The sequence below is a fragment of the Cataglyphis hispanica genome, chromosome 1 (genome assembly GCF_021464435.1).
Source record: "Cataglyphis hispanica isolate Lineage 1 chromosome 1, ULB_Chis1_1.0, whole genome shotgun sequence".
Taxonomy (NCBI): domain Eukaryota; kingdom Metazoa; phylum Arthropoda; class Insecta; order Hymenoptera; family Formicidae; genus Cataglyphis; species Cataglyphis hispanica.
The window spans coordinates 17,955,105-17,979,395 of record NC_065954.1 but is presented as its reverse complement, the minus strand read 5'-3'; the positions used below and the strand labels follow the sequence as shown (position 1 = coordinate 17,979,395).

Here is a 24,291-nt window from a genome sequence, read left to right as displayed (position 1 = left end):
TATGCTAAAAAAACATGAGATAGATTTAAATATAAACAATCTTGAGTAATGCATCTTTTGTTTAAAATAAAATATTAATCTTCAATATATATATATATTGTGTGTAAACAAATAAAAATAAAAACTCTAAAATTGCTAGAAAATGACATTCTTTCTCCTCCTCTCTCGGGTAAACTATATTCTGAAAAAAAAAAAAAAATCAATTCAAAATTTTAACAAAAAAATTTGCGAACAAGACAATAATTTCGGGACGCCCTGTATATCGTAATTACTTGACGTCGTTTGTTACGACAACCGTAAACATTTGGAGAATTGGCCAGCTCTGAGAAAGCGAGATAAAAAAGTTACGACGTTGTGTAGAATTTACGTCGAATGACGAGAATGTGTTTGAAAACTGATGTGAAGATCGCTCGCGTTCTTTTAATCGTTTCTCGTATTTACGTAAAACCAAGAGAGGCGATAGCGCCGTCGGGAGGGGTCCGTTTGCTCGCGCCGAACAACAGATGATAAGGTTTTATAAGCCGTCAGTCATCGGCGAGACGAGTCGCCGCGTGTTGTCCGACTCGCGGCAAATCGCGCGCGCCACGTCGTGCCAGTACGAGTTTGACGTCGCGGCGAAAATAAAAGCCAGCCAGATGACAATTGCGCTGCGCGATTACGAAAGCGGAGCGCGATCCGTTCCAATTCCCCGTTAAGCAATGACTTTTTATTGCCCGGAGAATTAGAACAAGGAATTCTCTTGGCTGTAACATTTATTACACCTCAATGATGATTCCCCTAAAAAGAACCAAGTTACCTAGCTTTAATTCGTCCCAAAATTGCCAAGGAGGCTTTATTCTCCAAAGTAATTATCCAGATAAACACCATAAATCGTAAATGATCCTACTATAATTTTTTCTTTAACGTATATATACATATATGTGCGTTAATATCAAAATCTGCCTCACTCAACAAAACAATATTTTCTCATTCCAAAACTGTCATAAAATGGCAATTGAAATTATTCCCTTTAATAGTAATCGTTTTCGAAACAATACGGAAATATACGTTATAACGATCTTAGAAACCGCCTAAGTAGACCATCTCTAAATAGGTCTTAACTGTTCCGTCGAACGCGCAACGTCTTCGGAGCAATTACGTCAGTTGCCAATAGCGGCGGGTTGATTTTGATAAATGAGACCGAGGGTAGTTCCGACGCTCGCGCGCGCAAGTTTAAGGAACCGATGTTACGGTTCGCATGGAGGAACCGCGGGAGGAAACCGAGCGTGAGGCTCTTCTTTTCGGTAGGAGACCGCCGGCAAAAGGCGCGGGTTGCGCATCGAGGCGGGGATGACGGCAAACGGGGGGGATGTCGTTCATCATTTCATTGCCGGAGCGAACGAGAGTATTCATAGACTATCCCCTGTACCCTTGCAGCGTCGGAATGACAGAGAGATGCAAGGAGAGAAGCAAAAAAAAAAAGAAAAAAAAGGAACGAGCGAGCGACGGAGGAAGAGAATGGAAAGAGCCGTGATATATGAGCGCGTGGTGGAGCACGTGGCTCGTTTCACACCTTCTTACAATCTTTGTTCCTACTATCTTCGTGGAAAGAACTTATCTTTATGTCGGTCCTTGAACATATATGCATAGATACTCGCATCGCGCGAACGAAGCACGCGATCGCGTACAACGCGACGTCGGTGTTTGAAAAAAAATCTCGCATCTTAATCTTGGAATTAATCAGAGAGAATATATAACTTTTTTTTTATTCGGTCAACTATTTCACGAAATGTCTATTAAATTTAGTAAATTTCAACATGAATCATTCTTTATTAGATAAAAATATTTACTGTGAGCTATCACTTTTAAGGTTTCTGCTCCACTAGCACATCTTAATACAGACATTTAATGAAATTCGCATTTTACAAGAATTGTTCGATTATTAATATTAAAATGTATAATATAACGTTTAAAAAACGAATAAAAATTCGTGATCCTAAATAAATATAATATATAATTTTCATCTGTTTTAAAAGTTTTAACTTTGACTATGCAACAAATTTCAACACGAACCATTTCTTCATCAAATAAAAATATTCTAATTGCATTAAATGTAAGCACTTTTAAGGTTTCTGCTTCATTAATACATCTTAATAAAATTGCATTTTACAAGAATTATTCGGTTATTAATATTAAGATGTATAATATCATGTTTAAAAGACGAGTAAAAATTCTCGACTCTAGATAAATATAATATATCATTTTCGTCTGTTTTAAAAATTTTCACTTTGACTACGCAACAGGACAATCGTCCGGCGCATCGAAAATTTCAAACGCGAGCTCTTAGCTTTTAAGATATTTATAGGAACATTATCATTGGAGCAGATAGGACGGGGATAATTATTTTAGGCAGGCAGTGCTTAATCCGGGCCACAGTGGGAAAATAATTTGCGATATCACCTAAGCCATTATAAGTTATGCGGAGCTTCAGCCCAAATGAATTTTCCGCGAGCAGACGTACACAATGCTTTTCCAGTCATTATTATCTACATGAGAGATTAGCTGTGCGGTTCACGCCAAAACTCCGTTTCCAAAGTCGCCCGAAATCCTCTAATGATATATTATTGACGCACCCTATACACTTGTTTGTGAACTCTCACGATTTCAGATTCTGGAGAAGAAAGGTTTTCCGAGCTCCCGAATAGATTTAGCGGACCGGATATAAAAATTAGAGGCACAAGAGTGATTTGTTAATCATTTGCAAAGATTAATTTTAAGCGCTTCAAGTACTATGATTTAATATCACAATGCTGATTGTGTATTTTTTAATTAAATCATTATATCAGATTTTAATTGCGTAACCCCGTTATGCAAGCGACGATCAACGAAGCCTACAAGACTGCAAGTCATTATATTCATTTTCAATATCAATTTTACGTATTTTGGAAAAAACAGGTACCTCCAAAATTGGATTACTTCGAGACTTCAATTTTCGAATAATTTTCGTTTAAAATTTATATAAAGACACATATTTGTCTTTGGTTTCACATTTGCAATTACATAAATTTTCTCATCTTCTGCCAGAGACAAATTTATCTCAAATTCATCCAACGGATTTCGTAGAAATAAACTCTAGCAATCAATCAAATTAATCACGTCAGAGAGTCACGTCCAAGAAGATTTGCTCAAAGGGTCAGAATATATTATAACGACGAAGAATGAATTTCAAGTCGGATTCCAACCAGATATCGAACACTTCGATGTGATATCCCTCGCAAACGGTGAGCTGTAAATTAAGAATGATGCAATTGCGTCGTGGTAGTCGCTTCACCTGTCGCTTGCACTTCACCTCACGTCCGGCGACGTGGAGCTGTCCTTTATCTGGCGTTTACTGAAAAACAATGCTATATAGACGTATCTATCCGGTCCGTGGGTCACTGCATCGTGAAATTTCTGGCGGCTGGCCGGCGAGCGGAGACGCCGCGACAATGAAACGTGCGAGGAACAATAGGTGGAAACGGATGTATCGACGAGAGACGTACGAAGTGGATCTTCCTCCGCACTGTGTCCGCCGGCGGGCGAGCAAGATGAAGAGCTGCCATGTTGGCCGACACCAAAGGCACCGCCCCGGATGCGCGATTCCATTGGTCGTCGGCGTTGTTCCGGAGTGCGGTGGACGAAGGGAATTGCGGGGTAGATACACACACACACACACACACACTCTCTCTCTCTTTCTCTTCGGCTTCGTCCACGCTCTCTCCCCGCCGAGCGAGATTCACCGGCCGACGCGCGTGTGCGAGACCGATATACCAGGGCGATGGGTGCGAGTGTGTGTGTGTGTGTGTGCGTGAGTATCGACGCAACTGCGAACACGCGGGTGGTTACGTGTGCGTGTGGTATCGACGCACATGATACAGCGTATACACTCACGCGTTGAGTAATTTCGAGTAGGACTCTTCCTCTCGCTTCTTCTCGGGGCCAAATCGAGAGCAAGAAAGCGTCCCTCCGACTGGATAGATCGTAATTTCGAGTATATTTTGCGGCCTGACGGGTCGTCCGCAGCACCGCGGAGGAGACTGTCGGCTGGATTATGGAAGATTTCTTTGATTTCAGTGGTGCTCGATGTTATTTCGTAAACTTGAAGGGTACGAGTCGAAATAAGATACACGTACAAGGGAGTAGTAAGAAATGTAATGATTTTTAGATCCAATCATTTTTCAATGTCGTGGACAAAGATCAGCAAATAGAAAAATATCTTGAGTAAAATTAATTAGAAGGTAATCGCGAAATAAGAGAGGTAAATACGTAACAACTTACAGTGATAAAATCAATAATTTTCTTTTTATTTATCAATTTCTGATAATTATGGAATAAACTGCCATAATATTTCTATTGATTTTAATAATAATCTAATTAATGCTATCAATTTTGTAGATATTTAAAAATTTTTTATTTCTCATATATGATAATATTTATGATAATATTTGATCAGTTACTTTCTATCTACGAGACAATAAATATAGGAAGATATGTTTATGATCGAACTATCGACGCGCAAGGAAATATGTAATTCGTACGTTCGTTAATGTTTGCCATCTGTACATTTATTATCTCCACTGGCATTTAAACACAACTAATGCGTGCTGTCCGCTTTCATTAGGATTAGTCACGCACGAGAGTCGGATTTTGCCAATAATAAAAAAGAAAAAAAATGCACTTGCTTATCTTACACGCCTCTCTTTATCCACATAATCTCATGCAGCACGCATTGGCCCACGGAAATACAATCGCGACTATAATTTTTTATCGCGTTCCTCAAAGCAATCGCTTATTTTGTTTCCATTAAATTATTATTTATTTCGTCGCGCGCATTGATTTCTATGATGTCAATATATATTAAAAATAAAAATTTAAAGGTAAAGATATTTAAAATAAAATTGCATTTTAAAAAAATAAAAATCGATGCTAAATTTCTCGCGATAAAAATAAAAATATTAATTATCATTATTTTTAATTAAATATTTTTTTTCAAGACTTGAAAAAGACAGTGAAAATTGAATTCATTCCACGCATTCAAATTTGACAGGCAGTTCGATAAAGATTGGAAAATATACCTGTGTGGCAAAAGATTTGCGCAAGCTAAGACAGGTGAACCACGAGTGTGAAAAGGGATATGGTGGAAAATAGAAGGACGAGTATATATGTAGGTAGCTATAACCGGCCAAAGAAGGAGCCGCGATAACCGTGGCGGCGGCGGAGCAGAGACTTCTTTGTGATTGAAAATTGATGGAGTGGAATCAAGGGGGCTGAAGGAGGTCGGGTAAGGGGATGACGGTGCTCGCGGTTCATTTATCAAAACACGCAAAAGGGTGACGCCATTTACACGTGCGCGTTGAATTTCCGAGTAACAAAGAGAGCTTATGTAACGCGGAGGTCTTTGCGTTCCATATGCTCTTTTATACTGCGATGTGGAACAGTAATTATAATCCTATAGGTATATGAATAAAAAATTAATATATTTTGCAATATTCTTCTTATTTAGATTTATACATATATATATATATATATATATATATATATATATATATATATGTATAAATGTATTGTATACTTTTTTAAATGTTTTAAATAAACGTATAGGAGATCGTAATATGAATTTGTGCATTTTAAACATAATTAATTTGATATATCTCTCTCTTGCTATTTGATAGATTAAAACTTTTTTACGTAACATCATTTAAATATATACGTTATGAACTACAAGTAGGATATTGTATATGTAAACTAAAAACAAAAATATAATTCTCTTTTTAGATAGAGTTAACTTGAGTTAAATCGAAGCACAAGTATCAAACGAGAGCGATGTCAAGTTTATTGGGAATCTCATGCTATGTATTTAAAGAATCGCAAAACGAATCGGCGCGCGAAATCGTCTGCTCCATTGAAAGCTCGTTAACGAGATCGTCGTTTCTAATGCCGCTAAGCCGCACTATCACCGGAAGGCTGACCGAGTAAGAAGCCAAGTTTTCGCCTACTTTCCGTCCATCTTAAATAGGATTAACCTTAAAGTGAGAGTAAATCCTCGCCGTATAATCGGCCGGTAAGCGGCATAGTCGCGAAGGGCCGATGGATTTGTCACATTGTGGCTTATTATTCGCTATATTTTCTTTTCAATTAATCGATTTAATTTTAGTCCCGTTTTTTACGTCTTGACTAAAATATTTTTAATGAATAGCTTGTAAAAATGTAATACAATTTTTCAGAAATTATAAGTTTAAAATAATTCATATTTGTTGCTGGTGATTAAAAGCGTAATATTATATAAATATATAAATGTGTGTGTGTGTGTGTACAGTTTGATTATTTAATGGACAACAGTGTATATTGTATGCGACACATGCTCTAATTCGCTTTCAACAATTTAATTCTAATGATTTATAATCGTTACATTGATCTTAAATAAAAATCATCTTCTTTCACTTACTACATGTATGTATTTCAATACGTAATTTATCGGCCGTAAAACTGAATTGTATAAAAAAGACCTCTTCTTCTCTCGAAACTGTATTTCGCTCTGCGCGAGGATAAAAAAAAAAAACATATTAGCGATCGCGAATTTTTTAACAAGACAAGACACGAAGCGTTTCTCAATATACAGTTCGTCCGATGGACTACAATTCACCACCATCACCCCTAACGCGGCGGAGCATCCCCTCCTGCGATCATCAGCTTTCCCTTCTCTTTCGTACCCCACGCCGACGAGCGAGCACGAGGGGATGCAAACCGCTCCGCCCAGCCACGTGACTATAGCGCCGACTGGCGGGGGTGGTAAGGGGCCGAGAGGGATGATTTGGAACGAGAAACTTCCCCTTCGTCGCTCTCTAACTCTCTTTTTCTCTCCTCTCTCCTCGGCCGGCTTCTCGACGACTTTATGCCTCATAAAAATGATATAAAATTTGTAAAGACGGCGCGCTGTAACGACCGAACGGCTTGGTCGTATGGAGTGGGAGTCAAGGGTGAATCGAGGGAGGAAAGAAAAACGCACGAGCGGTCGAGAGAAGGGATTGGGAAGAGCGGCTGGCGCCAACAGTAAACGAAATCGAAACAGAGAGCAATCTCCCAAGCATTTCTTGACAGCAATCGATATGATTCTTTCTTATGAGAATAAAAAAACTCGGAACGATTCGACGTATGTGCGACAACGCGTGCGTAAAGATGTAAATAATATCTTTGTTTATACTTTGAAAACATCGAAAAGATGCTTCGACACGTGTTGGATATCGAAGCGTCAGAATTATTTTGAAATTATCATGGGACGAGTGCGGGTGTTGTTCATCACATTTATTCGAATTACCGGTGAAAAGATTCCGCTCGGAGATAAAACTCACGGCGCGTCCGATGGACGTGTTTTACAATCGAGATAGATAGATTAGCCGTTTTTATCGTGCAGACCAACCGATGTAGAGAACAAAAACCAATTGAGGATATTGTAAATAATTGCGTATCTTTCTATAAAACGTTGCTTTTTTTCGAAATTATGAAAGCAATGGCCGGCACTTTATTTAACTTGAAACGGTAAGACTTTTTCACATATACTTCTTTCCATCAAGAAAATTTTATTTTAGTATGGGGTTTATTTGCGTTCATTAAGCTTAATTAGGATGCTGTTAATTATTTAAAAAAGTATATTGGTGATATTTTTATTGTAGAAAAATTAATTTTAAGTTTATCAGAGCATGTAGACGAAAGTGAGAAAGAGGAGATTTGAAACTTAATATTTCTCTGTTAAATACGTACGTTTATATATGTATTTTGAATGATTTCAAAATGATATAATGCAATTGCAAGACATGATAATCTTTTATGAAAAATCAGTTATATATATATAAAATTCAGTCATCGTGCAAACGAGAACCTTGAACAGCATTTGATCAATAATGTCAAAGCGGATAAAATTTGTTAATCGATAAATTGATTAATCTGCAAAAAGTGTCACGAGATGCGTATCGTTCTGAGAATGATGATAAGAAAGGAAAAATCGAAAGAATGCAAACTCTTTGCCTCCTTCGAGACCTCTTTGTTGAAATTCGGCGACAGAGGAGAGGAAGCGAACGCAGATACAAAGGAGAGCGTTATCGTGAAGGTAAGATACGAATCTCGAAAACGATATTCCGTGCCGAGTATCGATTGTTTGCGTCGCGGGCACGTTTTACTATCGCTAGTAAAACACGAGCTAGTCACGTCGGCGGTGGCGGCAATTGATCCGTTCTCTTGCGGTCATAGAAACGTTTCGTGCCGCCGGGAGATCCTTTACAGCGGCCGGCGATCGAAGACCGACTTATCCCGTCTATCTTGTCGATATATTTCGAATAAACTGGGATGAAATTCCTCGACCGTTTATCATTCCGTCCGTAAGATGTAGAGGAACGAGAGTGAATCTCCACGTTGAAGCATAAGACTTGCTTGAATTAAGGAGTTTGGCAGCAACAGCTTTTAATTGTGTGAAGTCAAAAAAACATGAATTAGAGATTACTCTGTTACGTTGATTAATAATAACTTTATGAAGAATAAATTCGACAAAATCAAAAATTTAAAAGACCAATTTTTTTAAATATTAAATATCGAAGAATTTAATTAAAGCATATTGTAGAAATATCTTGCGCAATAATAAATTAATAAAAAATCTATAATACATTATAAAACAATATATGTATAAGCTATTCTGGAGAGAGAGAGAGAGAGAGAGAGAGATCGCAATTATCGGTTTCATTTCAATACCAATTTAAATAGCACTGAAATCAACCTATCAATGCGAAAATTAATCACCAATATTTAATATCGAAAGTCAAGTGGATGTTTCCTGTTATATTTATGCAAGAGAAATTATCTTTATGCTGATCATGTCAACTGCGAAAAAAGAGAGTAGATAAAGCTTTAATAAAATTATTTTGCGCAATAAAAGGTGATCATTAATCAATAACAATTTACTGTTATTTGCGTCGTGAAATAAAGAAATATATTCAAAATTTTTTTTATATCAAAATAATATTAAATACTAAGATAGGTGTGCTTTTGTATGATATTTATACTTTGTGCAGTTGTACGAAATATTTCGATATAATCAGGATTTGTAATAAAATATGTGTGTGTGTGTGTGTGTGTGTGTGTGTGTGTGTGATATACAATTATTTTCATTGATTATGCGATCTGCTTTGAACTTGTTCTCGCGTATGACAATTGCATATTTTACATATTTTCGCATCGCGTCGCGAAATAATCATCTCTGCGAATAATATTTAATGTCGAATATGCGCTCACAAGTCAAGTTCTCGTCGTTAAAACGAAACAACCGACCGCTCGTAGCTGATAAATGTCTATCTTATCCTTTTATGGCATCTCGGCAATAACTTGGTTTATGGTTGTCACCGATATCGAGCAAATGACAAGTGCAAATAATAATCCCACGTGTGACGTGGAGTAATAATTCCAATTACGAGTGTTAATTAGGTAATATGAGGCTCTGTTTCTGGCGGCTCATAAAGCCGACCAAAAGATACGCTAAGATTTATGGAGACCAAATCTAGCATTGATTATGCAATTTAGGTTTATTATATATTAATAGCAAAAGTTTACTACTTAGAATATAAATCGTTAATATTTTTTTTTTGGAATTAAATTATAAAAATTTTGTCCAGGTAGATATGCTAAATTGTGTTTCTTCTGTGCTTTTTCAAACTCATCAAGATTTATTGTAAGTGTGTATAATTAATATTAAATGTTTATTTATGCCATGCTTATACGTTTGTTATATTTGTTTTCGCAAAATGAATGAAACTTAAAATTACGCGCAGCCACATTTGTCCTTAAGTATAGCAAATAAAAAAAAAAAGAAACTATCTATACTTTAGAGGATAACTTCTACCAATTTTCCAATGTGAACACCTCATACATGCATGTGCCAATTTCAAGATAAAGAAAAAAACAGCACCGACAACATGCCGTGTCGTTACACAAAGTTTAACCAGCGGTAGAATGGGCCGATTGTCGAATCGCAGTCAGGATTGAACATCGGATCGAGAGAGACCAATAGTGAATAGTCGATGCAATCGTGCGCGACAGCCACGGCATTGAGGCGAGCCGCAAAGCCGTACCGCGCGTGGCTCTTCTATATACAGAGATAATCCGTAATCCTTCAATTATTATCGAATTACAATACTCATGGCCGTACGTACAATACAAATGCCTCATTCTCTCGATCATGGCGATAGAAACGGCGCATCGTAAAGTCCTATTTTTGTTAGAGTAGATATACTTTATTAAAGTTATAATGTATCAGTCATTTATCTGATGAATGTTAATACCACTGACAATAAGACACTTGGTATATCATCGATACCAAGGCAGAAGACATAAATTGTTCTTTTCATGTTACACCTTGGACGCTATATTTCGACTAGAACCAGTGTTCACCCCCCTTCGATCATTTTAGACTTTAATTTACCGAGGTAGAGTAGTTTCTCTCTACCCTTTTCTCTCCGATGTCGCGAACGACGTCGCACTCGTCGTACGTTGTGTCCATATAACTTGGCCGACCACTTCAAAAATCAGGAGATACCCTGGCGAACACATCTTACCCCTCGTTCACCTTGTACATAATCCGCTCTCTCACTCTAGTTTTCTCCCTTTCCCTCCCTCTCTCTCTCTCGTTTCTGTCCCACCAGATCGTTGCCGAGTCGCGTCGATGTTGGTGCTCCCACTCTGGGCTCTGAACTCTGGGAAGTCACACGCACACACTGGCAAATAACGCCCATACAGCCAGTGTGGTAGGCGTGGCCATCTTGTCATTTGTCTCTTCTACTTTCCCCGAGGCGTTAGGGGATCCCCGGGATGGCGCTCTCTGTTCCTAGCTTGACGTATGTACTGCCGCTACAACCCCCGTTTTCGTATCGCGCTCTCTTCGTTTTCCGCGCGCGCCCGCCGCGTTCTCCACCATCGAGTGCTTTAGAGCCGCGCGTCCCTCCTCACCCGCTTTACCCGTGTCATACCCACCGATGGCCATTCTCCATCTCTCTCCGTTTTCTTTTCCATTTTTCCCTACATCCATCGCTCTCTTCCACACACTCTCTTGAAAGACGCTTCCTCCCTCCTTCCTCCCCCGCGCCAGTTCGTTGCGTGACAACTTCTTGACGCCAGTCACGACGTCCTCGGCTTCCCTTTGCCGACGACGATTCTCTTACGAGGATCACGCACGGCCCACTTCGTCTCTGACCCTTTCGAATCTTGTTTCCCTTCGTAAGAACGAGTCATGTCTTTTAAGTAGTTTCAGAAATAACCAGTGGGTTATTTGGTTATTGCAATACTTATCGATATTGTATAATAAATGGAGAATATATATGTATAATATGTATAATAAATGATGGCTAAATCCAATTTGCAATTCAAAACTATTCTAATTTGACAGATTCCAATGATAGAAACGAGCTGTCATTCGCAGCTGATCTTGTATATTTGTCTTTTCGCTTTGTTGTCTTCAAACTTTAGGCATTTAAAGTTCAAACCAAATGTTATATAAACAGATCAACACAGCTTTAAAAAGATCTATCTCCTGAACTTTATAATAGCAATTGAATAACAAACGACGAGACGAATGTGCATCTTGGATTATTGCCTGTTGCATCCAAGACTATTTTCGAGATTATTTCATGCTCGATCCAGCTCACTTAGGATAAGAAATCACTGAATCGTCAGAGTGATGGTATAATAAATTCTAAAATCTCGAACTAATCGCGCGTGAATGTGCTATCAACCATATCATTTGACAGAAATTCGCTTCTCTCCGAGATCTCTTGCGCACGCGTGCACGTACGAATGGTAAACTCAAAGTATTATTGCGATCGAGAGTCACACCTCTTAGAACCGAATAATAACGCCCAATATAGACGATTGCAGATGTCACTGCAGGCTGATATTTGCTCCGACTGATAAACGAAGCGATAACAGCTCGGTACCGGCGGTCCCGTTTTTAAGCACGACTTTAGTGTCAGACAAATTCACGAGACGCGATCGCAAAAATATTCAATCAATGCATAATTATATCTAAAATAGAGTATCAATTAGTTAATTATAAATAAAAGATTGATTGTATGTAATCGTAACTATTCGCACGATCATTATCAGATATCTCTGACGTTTCTTAGTATTATAAATCATAATTGCAGACAGAGTTATTTAGAAAGATTTGTAAATATATAGGGAAAATTTGTAATGATATTTTATATATATCCTCTTTTTTCTTTCATCTTTTTTTCTTTTAAAAATCACGTAGGAAAAATGACAAGATCAGCTGTTCACAAGATATTTAAACTGTCCTATCTATTCTTTTATTTCTTTTATAAAGAAACAGAAATTTGTATATAGCGGTATATTTTTCTTAAACAAGGCAAAAGACCGTCAAATTTTACCGAATCGAGATCTCTCGTGGTCAAAGCAGTACAAGATCTCTCGGCTACGAGAAATAACAAACAATAATCGGCAAGATCCGCAGGATCGCCACCGCTAGTCCAAGAGAAAGGAAGAGAAAATACCACGTGTGCGTGTGCGTTCGTCCAAAGGGGCGAGCATGCCGGCTACTGTCATCACCGTAGGAGAGATGACGCGGGGTCAAAAGTGGGGTTGGAGTCCCAAGGTAGGGATGGACCACAAGGGGTGCGCAACAGTGATACCGAGCGTTAACCGGCGTACGACCGCCTTGGCTGCCTATTCCGCGAAAAGAGACGCGAAAGATCGCGACAGCGTGTAAAATATAAAGTGATCGAGGATGAGAAAGGGAGGAAAGGGAAGAAAATAATGACACAGGTAGAATTCTAGTTGCACCGTACAGGGAATCGTACCGTTGCTACAGTCTAGATACGAGACAGAAATTCGGCGGTAGAGATCGTGCCGAGATGCAAAGAGACAGGAGTAATTCTGGAAGAGATGCTGGCTGAGAGAAAGACGTGGAAAGATTGGCTGGAGGGAGAGTGCGATGGATAGCGACAAGGGATAGAGATCGCGGTGAGATCTAGCAGGGTAAGGAACGAGCAAGTGGTACGTGAGAGCAAGAGACGTGCAGGCGGGGAGTTCGCTCCGCGGATGCGGCGGCGAAGAGAAGAAGCGGATGGAGGGGAGTAAGAGCGAGCGAGCCGGAGGGAGAGACGCAGTCAGACAGTCAGGCAGGCCGCCCGGTAAGCAAGGAAGGCAGGCAGGCAACCAGGCAGGCAGCCAGGCAGGCAAGCTAGCAGGCAGCCAGTGCACCAGCCAAGACCACTAGATCCGCTTGGCTTACCGACTTAGAGACTTAAGCCGGCAGGCAGTCCGAAAGGCTCAACCGGCTAAGCCTGGCAGACCCACCTACCAACCGACTTACGCCGCGGTAGCCACTACGCCGCGTTCCATCCACCGGCAGGAAAATCGGGATACACCGCTGCGACCGGCGGCACCGCCGCCGCCTTCTTATATTTTCCTCCATCACCGTTTCCCGCGCCGCGCTTCTCCTCTCTCTCACGTATACGTTAAGGGCGGAGGTTGCGAGTAGTGACGAGTGCCGCGCGGACATCATCATCATTGACACGCTCGTGCCGACGACGACGACGGCAACGTCAACGTCGTTGCACGCGCCCGCGCCCGCGCCCGCGGCCGCGGCCGCGACATCCGACGACGGTCGCGGGGAGAAGATCCCGTCGTCCTCGTGTCACGCACCAAACCGCGTCTAAGTCCACGCAGTGGAGTCTCGGAGTGGAAGACGAGATATCAGGAACCGAAAGTGAATAGTATAGATCGTGGTATCGCCGAGGTGTCGCATTCGTTCGTCGCTCGCGCCAGATTATCGACGTGACTTTGATCGGTGACGTTAAATTAATTGCTTCTTGGTGAACTCGCCTTGTTGGAGAGAACAATTAGCAAAAGTGCTCCTCATAGTGTTAAAGATACTGAAGAAAAATTTTGATTACATCTTTCCTGTCAATGATCTTCTTAACCGTGATAACTTTGGAGTCGTGAGAAAACTTGTTTTACGAACGTTTTGTCGAAAAATTCGCTCGAGAAACGTAAAAACGTTAATTGCGAAAATTGAAAATGTTCGTAGTGATAGTCTATCACAGTGAAAAAAAAATTAAATAACAGGCCAAAAAGATAGAAGAGTAAAAAAGAAGTGAAAAAATTCAAAGAATTGGAATATGTCATCTGTGAAGATGATAGCGCTGATAGTTTAACCTACTTTGAATGGTGAAATTTATAACTCTTCGCTTTTTTCTTACGTAACGCGACGACGGTTATCTAATTTATCAGTCCTTCATAACGCGGGCGTTATCCACGCGCTTCGAATTGCTTTTCGGAATTTTGACGTGAATTTGCGATACTCTACGTAATTTTCGTCAATCCATCTTGGATGCCGACGGTGCGAAATATCGTAAATACTCATCATTACTAAAGAAATTTGACCACGAACGGAAGAGCGACAACATGCTGTAACCATCTCTTAAAAAATCGCATAACAACCGTTTCCTCGCACATCTATATCGAAAAATTTCATCGACAACCACTGCGCATCGGATTTTCAACCGACGGAAGCTCCGACGGAAAAGCCTCAGGTACATCAAAACTCCGTCTTCTCTTTGGAAAAAACAAATCTGATGTTCTCAACTAATTATCATCTTTAAAAAACGATCACTCAGATTTTTCACGACGATACGATTTAATCTACGAAACAGAGGAGACGCTTGAATGTGCCCTTAAGACAAGAGACGGCGTGCAATCCGGCGCTAATTCGCGGCCTCTCGCGGGCCAGGTTGATCGTGTTATTGAGTTGTAAGGAACAGTCAACACGACGTTAACCTTCTACAGTATGGACCGGGGCGGCGGGGCCGGGGGGAGCCTCGAACTCGCCGGGGGCGGCGGCGGCGGCGGCGGCGGCGGCGGCGGTGGCGGCGGCAGCGCGGATCTATGTCTTCAGGATCTCGTGATCGGGCCGACGAGCGGCCTCTCGGTGCAGCATCATCAGCACGCGGTCGCGGCAACCGCCTCGATGGCCAGCCTACACGGCGATCATCTGCAGGGCGCGATGCACCATCACGATCTCCACGGCAATTCGCATCACGACACGTCGATGCTGCACAATTCCAGCCACCAGCTGCACCACGAGCCGCTGGAGAAACTTAAACGTGGTGAGTCGTTCACAATACTAAAGACGACCGGCGCTCTTGGATCGCGACGCGACGCGGGATTAGCGGGCGCGCGATCATTGATTTATTTTATACGGGCCGTATATCATCCAATTGTTTTCACGAACAAACATGGCATATTGAATATTTTTACGAGAATTGATCTATATTTATTATTCTAATCATCCTATTGTTCATAGCAGCTTACGAATTATCAGATTACATCGTTATGAGTGAGATAAAGTAAAAAATTATCACTTGGCAAACATCGGATCAACTAGATTTTACTAGTTTGTGGAAAAAACAATAATCTATTAATGTCTCCTTCTCGTTTAGGATAATCGATTTAGCTTGATATACGTATACATAAAGTGTTGAGAAATCATTTACATAATTTTTTTCCACACAATAACTACGTCGGAGATTATGTGATTTTTCATATGTAGCAGTGTAATAATACACGTCTATATAAATGTATCACTTTAATGATGTATTATAGTCGGAAATGTCACTGCGCGAAACGTAAGTGTGCATAACTTGCAATGAATCGAATTCCGTTCTTTGAGATAGTGATTAAGGGATTAAGCGCGATAATGTCACGGTAAAGTGGCTACGCGTACGAGTGTTAGTAATTACAATCGACAATGTTTCTTTGTACATCGATCCCGACGAGATATGAGATTCGCTTCTTCCACATTGTCGCCGAATCGCGCGTTATCGGAATGTAATCGCTTGTAGTTGCCTTGTCGTTTGATTTCGTTGTTGGCGATACTCATCATTTTTTCGCGCGATAAGTATCTCTGACATTTTTCCTGACTCCGAGAATTGCGTCGAGTGCGCATTTATCGTGCATCACCGCCGAAAACCTCGTATCACAGACGTGTCGCTTGCGAAACAAGATTGATGCGTGATGATATTGCACAAAAGTAGGAAATTTTCTTTATTCGCCGCCGTTTACGACGTACGCCGCGATAAACAAATAAACACGCGACGCGTAAACAATCACTGGTCGACGAAAGAATTGGACGAAAAGAAACAAAACGGTTCGATCGGCGTGAATCAACGCCGATGAATCGCGCTACGTGACGTATGATCTGAAATATTCAATTACACGCCGCCTCGCCGATAAACCTCGATAAGAAAGCAAAATTTAATATATTACACCTCCGTCATTGCGCTCTTATCGAACGATCTGTAATCCAAATGCGTTCATCGCAAATATACCTCCAATCTTGCAAGAGGAAACATTGAAATCGAATAAATATTATTTTTGTTATGATTGATTGTTAATCAAGTTATTGTGTATCGCGCGCGCGCGAAATTCTCTTAAACAAAATAGATGGTCGTTTAATAAACACATGTAATTATACATTTAATAAATTAACAAATTAAAAAATTAATAGAGCCGGTCTCGTTCACATATTTGTCTTGATATTTTTTTCAATTGCAATATCAGAAAAAAAACTTGTTTGACGAAATGGCGTTGATTGTTGTCAAGTACTAGAGCGGAGATAAAATTTTAGGAATAGCTTTGATAAGCACCGTTCCCGTTATGTTATTTCACTCGTGAGATATGAGATAAAAGACTCTTATTAGGTGTGAAATGACAGCGCGCCGCTGCTGAAAAGTTAAAAACTCGAAATATTCGCGGATTTTTGTGGATTACACAGTAGAATATACATGTATCTTTTTGTGGTAAAGATAAATAATTTGAAATTCATCATTAAACAAATTTTCTTAGGATCAGTAAATATTATACTCTCTTTTATCACGCTTATTATTTTATATTATTTTATATTTAAATGTTTTTATGTTATATTACATTAGTCTTTCTCGTATACTCTCTTTTCATCCTTACAATTCTTAGCCGAAACTTTGATTAAAATATAAGTGTAAACTTTAATTATTTATAAGATCACAGAGAGAAATACTCAACATTCTTCGCGCTATAAAACCTCGATCGATATTGAGAATAGACGGATTTCGAAGTCGAGTTTCGTAATATTCCTTCACCGTAAAGTAATATTGTTCAACGGCGTGTACGAATTCATGCGAGTATCCGGCACATACGGCGATCGTCGAAGACGATTCTCTCTGGTGGCAGCGCTACCACCTGTTTTGTGATTCATTAACTCACCGGCTTATCGGGATAAGGCAGACTTATCCAGAGCTCGAACCCGACACTGCGGCTAAACCCGATCTTATTCCAATGGCATCCTACCTATCCGCTTTTCAGTTTCAATCCTAGATCCGACGCCGACCGCTCTCATCACTTAGAAACGCAGGTATTCTTACGAGTTTCATTCTTCTCGCAAATACACATCGGACTTTTTCCAAGAGCGTTCGCTGTTTGCCGACGGTAAACCGAGACCGAGTCCGATCTGCACACGCAAATAACATAGATCCCGTGCGGATGAATTATATTAATAAAATCTTATGATTTTATCGTCGAATCATGAATCCGTTCAGAAAGCAAAACTCGATGTGCAAATTTACGTTAAATCTTGCAGAGACTATTCATATAATATTATTCACGCGATGGATTAAGTAATCTCTCTATTCTCGACAATTTTTCATTTAACTATCCTGTCATTATTCGATTCGGCTCACTTTCGCGTTGCACATTATTTGTCGCCGCGCTTGATCGGTCAACAAGTGCGACAGTGATAAATCCGGAGCGGCCACGGGCGAATTAAAATTTCTATCGGGAACGCTACCCCACATATTATTGTCATTAATATCGCGGCGGGATTACGCGAGCTCTATTAATACCGGCACGTCGATGGAAATTAATGCCAGCGTCGACCGCGATAAAAGCAACGCCGCCCTCTAATGAAAACGATGATGACGCGGAAATAGAGATACGTCCGGTCGAACCGATCGGACCGAGATTACGGGCGAAATATACGGCGAGGAGAATCTCGCACGTCCCGCAAAATCTGTCGTACTTCTTCTATTACTTGACGATGGGCCCAATATTTTGCCAACAGGGCGGCATACGGTCTACTCCGATACGTCCCCCCCCCCCTCCCCGCCCCCGTTAGTCATTAACTTACCCCTTTATTATCGCGCGGCCTTGCGATCGGACTAGCACAGATGCGCCGAAGTCAACCCTTGTTGGTTACCCCTCTCCCTGAGCTAATGGTGTTGACAAATTGCTCGGCTAGCCTCTAGCCTCCCCGGGGAATGCGCCTGCAAAAGTCTCCTCGCCGCAGACTTATAGGCGTTTAGAGGGAAAATTGGACCGCAGAATTCAGATTTCCGCGTGTGAAATAAACTTTGTTGTGCAACAATCTCTCGAAAACTTCCGAGTTCCCGAACGTAACGAAAGCATTCGTGCAAGGACCAAACTTATTACATTTGTAGAAATTGTTTTATTGAAAGACATTTGCGGGCCCGTATTTAAAAACTCGATAACGATAGAGTAATCAATCTATAGTGCAAATATTTTAAACAATTATAAAATATATATAATATTTTATATGTAACATATATTATTACTTGTGTAATTGATAGTTACATATTTGTAAATCATGGATATTTGAAAACTGCCCATGTATTTGGAAGTATTTTACTATTAGTAGTAACATATTATTGATGTTATAATTTTTTACCTACACAATTAATCGAACAATTAACGGATATATTTTTTTTCGCATTTCATGCAATTGTGCTTTTTTTGATCATTCACGATCGGCGAGCATGATCGGGTCTTTCGATGAGCCTGATGTTACGGTTCGAATTTCTCGATCAGCCAGCCAATCGTGGCGATCCTTTAAGCGCCGGGGACCAAACTGGTGGGATCAACATAGAAATGAACTGATTTCCTTCCCATTATCTCAGCTGCTGCGGTAAGGCAGGTCCCTGTCTATCTCAACAACGAGATTTTGTGTACTCAGTAGGTTTTAACCACCGACGGCTAGGGTAGGCTAGGCTCGTTCCCGAGGGTTGTCTCATCAAGAAAATTTCTGTGCGTGCCGATACGTGAGAACCAAACGATCGATCAATGATTAAAATGTATAACAAATGTCACGATTGCCGAAAGCAAGTGCTATCATTATATCTTCGAATTATGAATAGAAAATATTTTTATATTGTTTCTTTTTTCTTTTTTTTTTTATTAAGTGATCATATCTTTTCACTCGTAATTTATTTCTATGTTTATTCATCTAATATATATTTCCAGCGCATCTTTTTCAATTTTTTAATTTTATTATGAAATTTTGTTCTTAATTGCGATTAAACTATGATTATGAAAGAAAAATTTAGATTAAAAAAAAAAAAATCCTTCTTTTAAAGAAAGACGATATGTTTCGATTTTCACGAAAATCTTAGCATAGAAAGGAAAAACATGTCACGTCATAATTTTTCATTGCGATGGGATACTCAATACCCGATCGTCTGTTCTCGACGTCTTCTCGAATTCTGACCTTCGAATTTTCAGAGCGCCAGGCAGTCTGAACCTTTCAAATCTGTAGAATTTTTCGAAATATCTTCGTCACGCCCCCAAAACTATACGAAGGAGCCACTCGTTCTCGGGTTACTTATCGGTTCCATGTGCTTCTCCCGCGTCAAAATGAAATTACACAAATTGCTTGACAAGCGATCCGAATGAATCCTATCCGCAGAGCTGTGGACGCGTCTGACGTTTTCTTATTACATAAACAAACTAATCGGTTGTACTATTCTCGTGATTTTTTGTCGCGAACAAATAGATTTCCACACATAGGATGAAATACTCTAATAGATAATCTCTTCCCAACACTATATAATTAGATGATTTGAAATACGTGTTCAGATCACTAACATCATCAAAACGGATAATAATATTTTTTATCCTGCTTATCATTAAAAGTAAATATTAGAATTTATATTGTGGGAAGATAAATCAAAGAGAAAATTGAGAGTTGATTAAAATTTATGTTTGCATTTCTTTTTTGATATCTTCCTACAATAGATTTTGTGTAACGACACCCATCGGCGTGACGCGCCACACGAGTGTACGTATTTATAGGCATAGAGCGATTTTAAGACTCCGGACACAAAATACTTTGCTCCGGTGACGCATAGCGCCCGGTTGCGGTTGACTAATAAACGACTTCCTAAGGAAGCTAAGGATTAGGAGATTAGGGGCGGAGACCCAGCGGCAGACTAAGACTTTCTCTCGCCCAAGCACACAGGCTGCTGGGTTCGCAGGTGCTCTCACCATGCCGTCGTACCTCAACCCCTGTCGTAACCCCGATGTTTCCTCCTTTTACGATTGTTTTAGTAATTATTGAACTCACGGCTGTGCTCGTCCGTCATTCGAGAAACGCTATCCTCTATACGTGACACATTTTGGTTTTCTCAGAACGCGCCAATTTAAGAAAACACGCGCCTGTCAAAAAAAAAAAAAAACATCTTTCTTTATATGGCAAGAAAAAAATACAAATGTAATAAATAATAAAAGAATTAATAAAATTTTAATTAATTAATAAAAGAATTTGAGATATTTAATCTATTTCAAGAAGAGAATTAATCCGAAAATTAATTTTTAATGCAAGAGATTTTTACTTGAACTATTTTATGCAGCGTGTATTCACATTAAAAAAAAAAAATTGGGCTTCAAGTTTGCTACATTTTTCGATATAAAAATATAAGAGCTTAACAGAATTTTGACGATCGAGTGATTTTTCGTGTGACTTTTCAAGTGTTTCGCAGCTGCGTGATACACATATTTCGCCAACCCTCGTAACCCTCTTTGTCATCGAATTATGTCGCGTCATAGCCCACTAAACACGCACAATTTTTGTGCCACGTGTTACTTATTCATGCCTGCGTATTATCTTCTCATCGGCCGTCAATGATCACTGAGCATTAAATGATCAAGTCTTTGAAAAACATATCAGTTGTTTCATATCGGAATGCAATATATCATTATATTTGCAAAGAATAGAAAATTAGACATGTAAACAAATTTTCAGTTACCTTTTAATATTTGATTTCCATCTATAAAAAAAGATATTCATGTTTTTTTTATCGTCATTATAATTATTCTATTTTACTTTATGTTGTTCATGTATGAGAAATATAAAAGTATTCATTCACATATATGCGTTATAAATGAAAATAATTTCAACGATGGAGATATTCCCGTTTGATTACTGCAATAAATTAATAGTACCGGAATGTCAATCCGCCAAATATCTCTTGATCGATGTCGTGTATATTGAAGCGAGCTTTATTGCCCTGCGCGAGTAAAACTTGCGGGTGATGAAAGCAGCAGCATCGAAATAACAGCACGTTGTTAATTTTGTATCGGAGATCGAACTACAGTGGCCTAAATCATAATCCACGGCTTTTATAGTTTCCACGGCTTAACGTCGGTGTGCAGTTATCACGGCCCGGATTATGCTTGCACGTATATCGAAAAATTAACGAAACTGCATTATTTACTCGCGTATTACAGATAAATATTAATTTTCAATTATATACACCGACATGTTAAAATTTTGTATATATCAAATGTTTTCATGATATTCTCTTATATATTATTAAAAATAGAAGAGTTATTATTTTGATTGGCTCGCAGTATTATTTGAAGTCTATATCTCATCTAAATCTTATTGATTTTTAAATGATAATTTATATATTTCATCGATATATAATTATTACAATAAAATTTTGCAAATTAAAAAAAAAGTGATTGAATAATTATTCTTCTCCGTATAAGTTGTATAGCAAATTATATCACATCAACGCAGTTATTTGCTCTGTTATTATAATATAATTATTCACTATTTTATAAAGAAAAAGATTTTGGACGTTAGTGTCGAAATTTTTATCGGGGATCATAAAACAGATTGTCCGGAAATTTTCGATATAGCGCAACATTGGTCGGCAGAGAGTTCACTGTAACATCGCGATATCGACGAAAGGGCGCAAGACGACTTAGCCCGAGCGCAAACTCGGACATGGCCGAGGTCATGGGATCGGGAGAGAGTCGATGGTGCTAAATGGAACAGGATGAAAACGGTGCGCGCAGCTTTACCGTCGTCTCTGTCGCCTGTCGTCGACATCTTCGTCGAGAACAACGACGACGACGACGACGACGACGACGACGACGGCGACGCTCTCGCATGCACAGCCGTCCCGTAAAATAATCCATGCGGATTAGCGGTCCACTAATATATCCCGCGGGCGTAAAAACGCGCGCGACAACGCAGCTGAGATATTCGTCCCCGTCGTCGTCTCCCTCTCGTTTTCGCAGGACGGCCCGGTTTGTCTTTGGCATAAAATAACTCGAAGCACACGCAGGGAAAAGTAATAAATTTGTGAGTTACAACCTGTCTCTCCCTCTCTCGTGTCGTTCCTCTAGTTATCGTCCCTCTCCTCTGTCCCCATCGTCATCCTAACTCTCGCGTTTCTTTATTCTGTCCGTTCGAACATCGCGGTTCCTTTCTTCTTCTGTTCTCCTCATGCTTTCTCGAGCTTTTTCTTTACTCGACCTTCTTTTCTGTGTGAGAACATGTGTGCGAACAGACAACGCGACACTTGGTGTTAAGAAATCAGCCAAAGGTCTCCTTCTCTTTCTCTCGTTTCCGAAAACGATGAAATTGAGAATCTTTAAGATTTTTATAGATAACGCGATCCTATCAGTCACTTAAATTTGAGCTCGCACTTTTTTTTTCAATTGCATTCGCTTAACAGCCGTTTCACTTTACAGCGAAACTTTATTCATACTTGTGTTATACTTGAAAGCCGCGCGATATTTCTGACACATGTCGAAAGTAGCATTCGGTTGCTTGGAAAGAAAGGTCCATATTGTTTCGACGTTTTCAGGTCGAGGGATCAATATATGATCTCTTTCTTCGAGAAACGAAATGCTGGAGCGCGCGAACGGGATCGGGGTGTCAAACGTGTTTGACAGGACGGGGTGGAGAGTGTCGGGGCCACATTCCGCCGCCCTCTCCCGGCATCCTCTCTCATACCCGCGATAACTCCGCCACGAATCCATGGTGGCCGCCGACAGACAAGCACACGGCCGTCAAACGATACGACATCTTAAGCCTCCAAGAACTCCGCGGGGGATCTCGTGGGAACGTTAGACGCGAGAAAAGTATCCGCGAACGACACCATAGAAAATCATCGCGCCTTGTTCAGTGCGCTGTTTATTTATATTATTATTAGCCGCGTGAAAATATTTGCAACGTATTGTCGTTTCAGCGAATTCGAATTTTTTATTTTCGGCTTTGAGTTTTTCAGTCAAGTCGATCATTCGATAAATTCAAAATTTATAAAACATGCATAAAATTAATAACCTTATATATATTTATGCATAGAAAAATTAAAGATTTTTGTTTTACATACAAAAATATATTTTTTATAAATATACCAGAGATAAAAGATAATTTAAAAATCATCGAATTTCCAAATTTACGCTAGTTTACTTCAAATATTAAATTATATATCTGAAAATATTAAATACTTGAATAATTTCAATTATTATAAAAAGATAATTTTTAAAGAAAGTATATGATAAAAATTCGACTGATATCAATGCATGTATACATCTGTTCGTGACATACTAAAGCGTGAGAAATAATAGTCTATAAATTTTACTCGATGAGTTAATCGCTCGAGTAGAGTTAGATCACGGTGTAGATTAAATGATTAACTCTAATCTTGAAATAATATACAAGCAGCGATATATAGATGATTCCGTCGGTATATATTATCTTTCGAAACAAGAACGAGAGACGAGCGTACATGCGTATCATCCCCATCACATAACACTTAAATATCATTGCGATAAATAGCGAAGAACTTCAAACTGGATATGTGTGTTGTGTGTAAAAAAAAGGGCTCTCTATTTAATGTAATTCTAAAAATTCTCATAAAATTAAGATTTAAAAATAAATATGTAAACGTTGAAATTTATGTCGCTATGTTTGTTTTTTTTTTTTTACGATTTATTATATAACTGATGGATTAACCAATAAGGATCTCCAAATAGTTTCAGAATGATTATTTGCTTATTTGCCCAGAATGATTCGACGATAAGGCGACACACAGTTTCGGCACGGTTGTCTTTTTTCGGGGAGCAGCCTTAGCAAACAACTCGCGCTCGTGTAAC

General features: G+C 39.4%; 2 protein-coding genes across 3 annotated transcripts in view; one reads left to right on the top strand and one right to left on the bottom strand.

The window, feature by feature from the left end:
* The window catches only part of LOC126859235 (longitudinals lacking protein-like), a 143,554-nt gene that overhangs the window by 116,128 nt on the left and 3,135 nt on the right, over positions 1–24,291 (bottom strand). The window lies entirely within an intron of this gene.
* LOC126858738 (pituitary homeobox homolog Ptx1) overlaps positions 14,861–24,291 on the top strand; it is a 28,069-nt gene continuing 18,638 nt past the window's right edge. The window contains exon 1 of the mRNA XM_050609248.1: positions 14,861–15,176. Within this exon, the coding sequence (XP_050465205.1) occupies positions 14,861–15,176 (316 nt within the window). The remainder of the gene's footprint in view (positions 15,177–24,291) is intronic.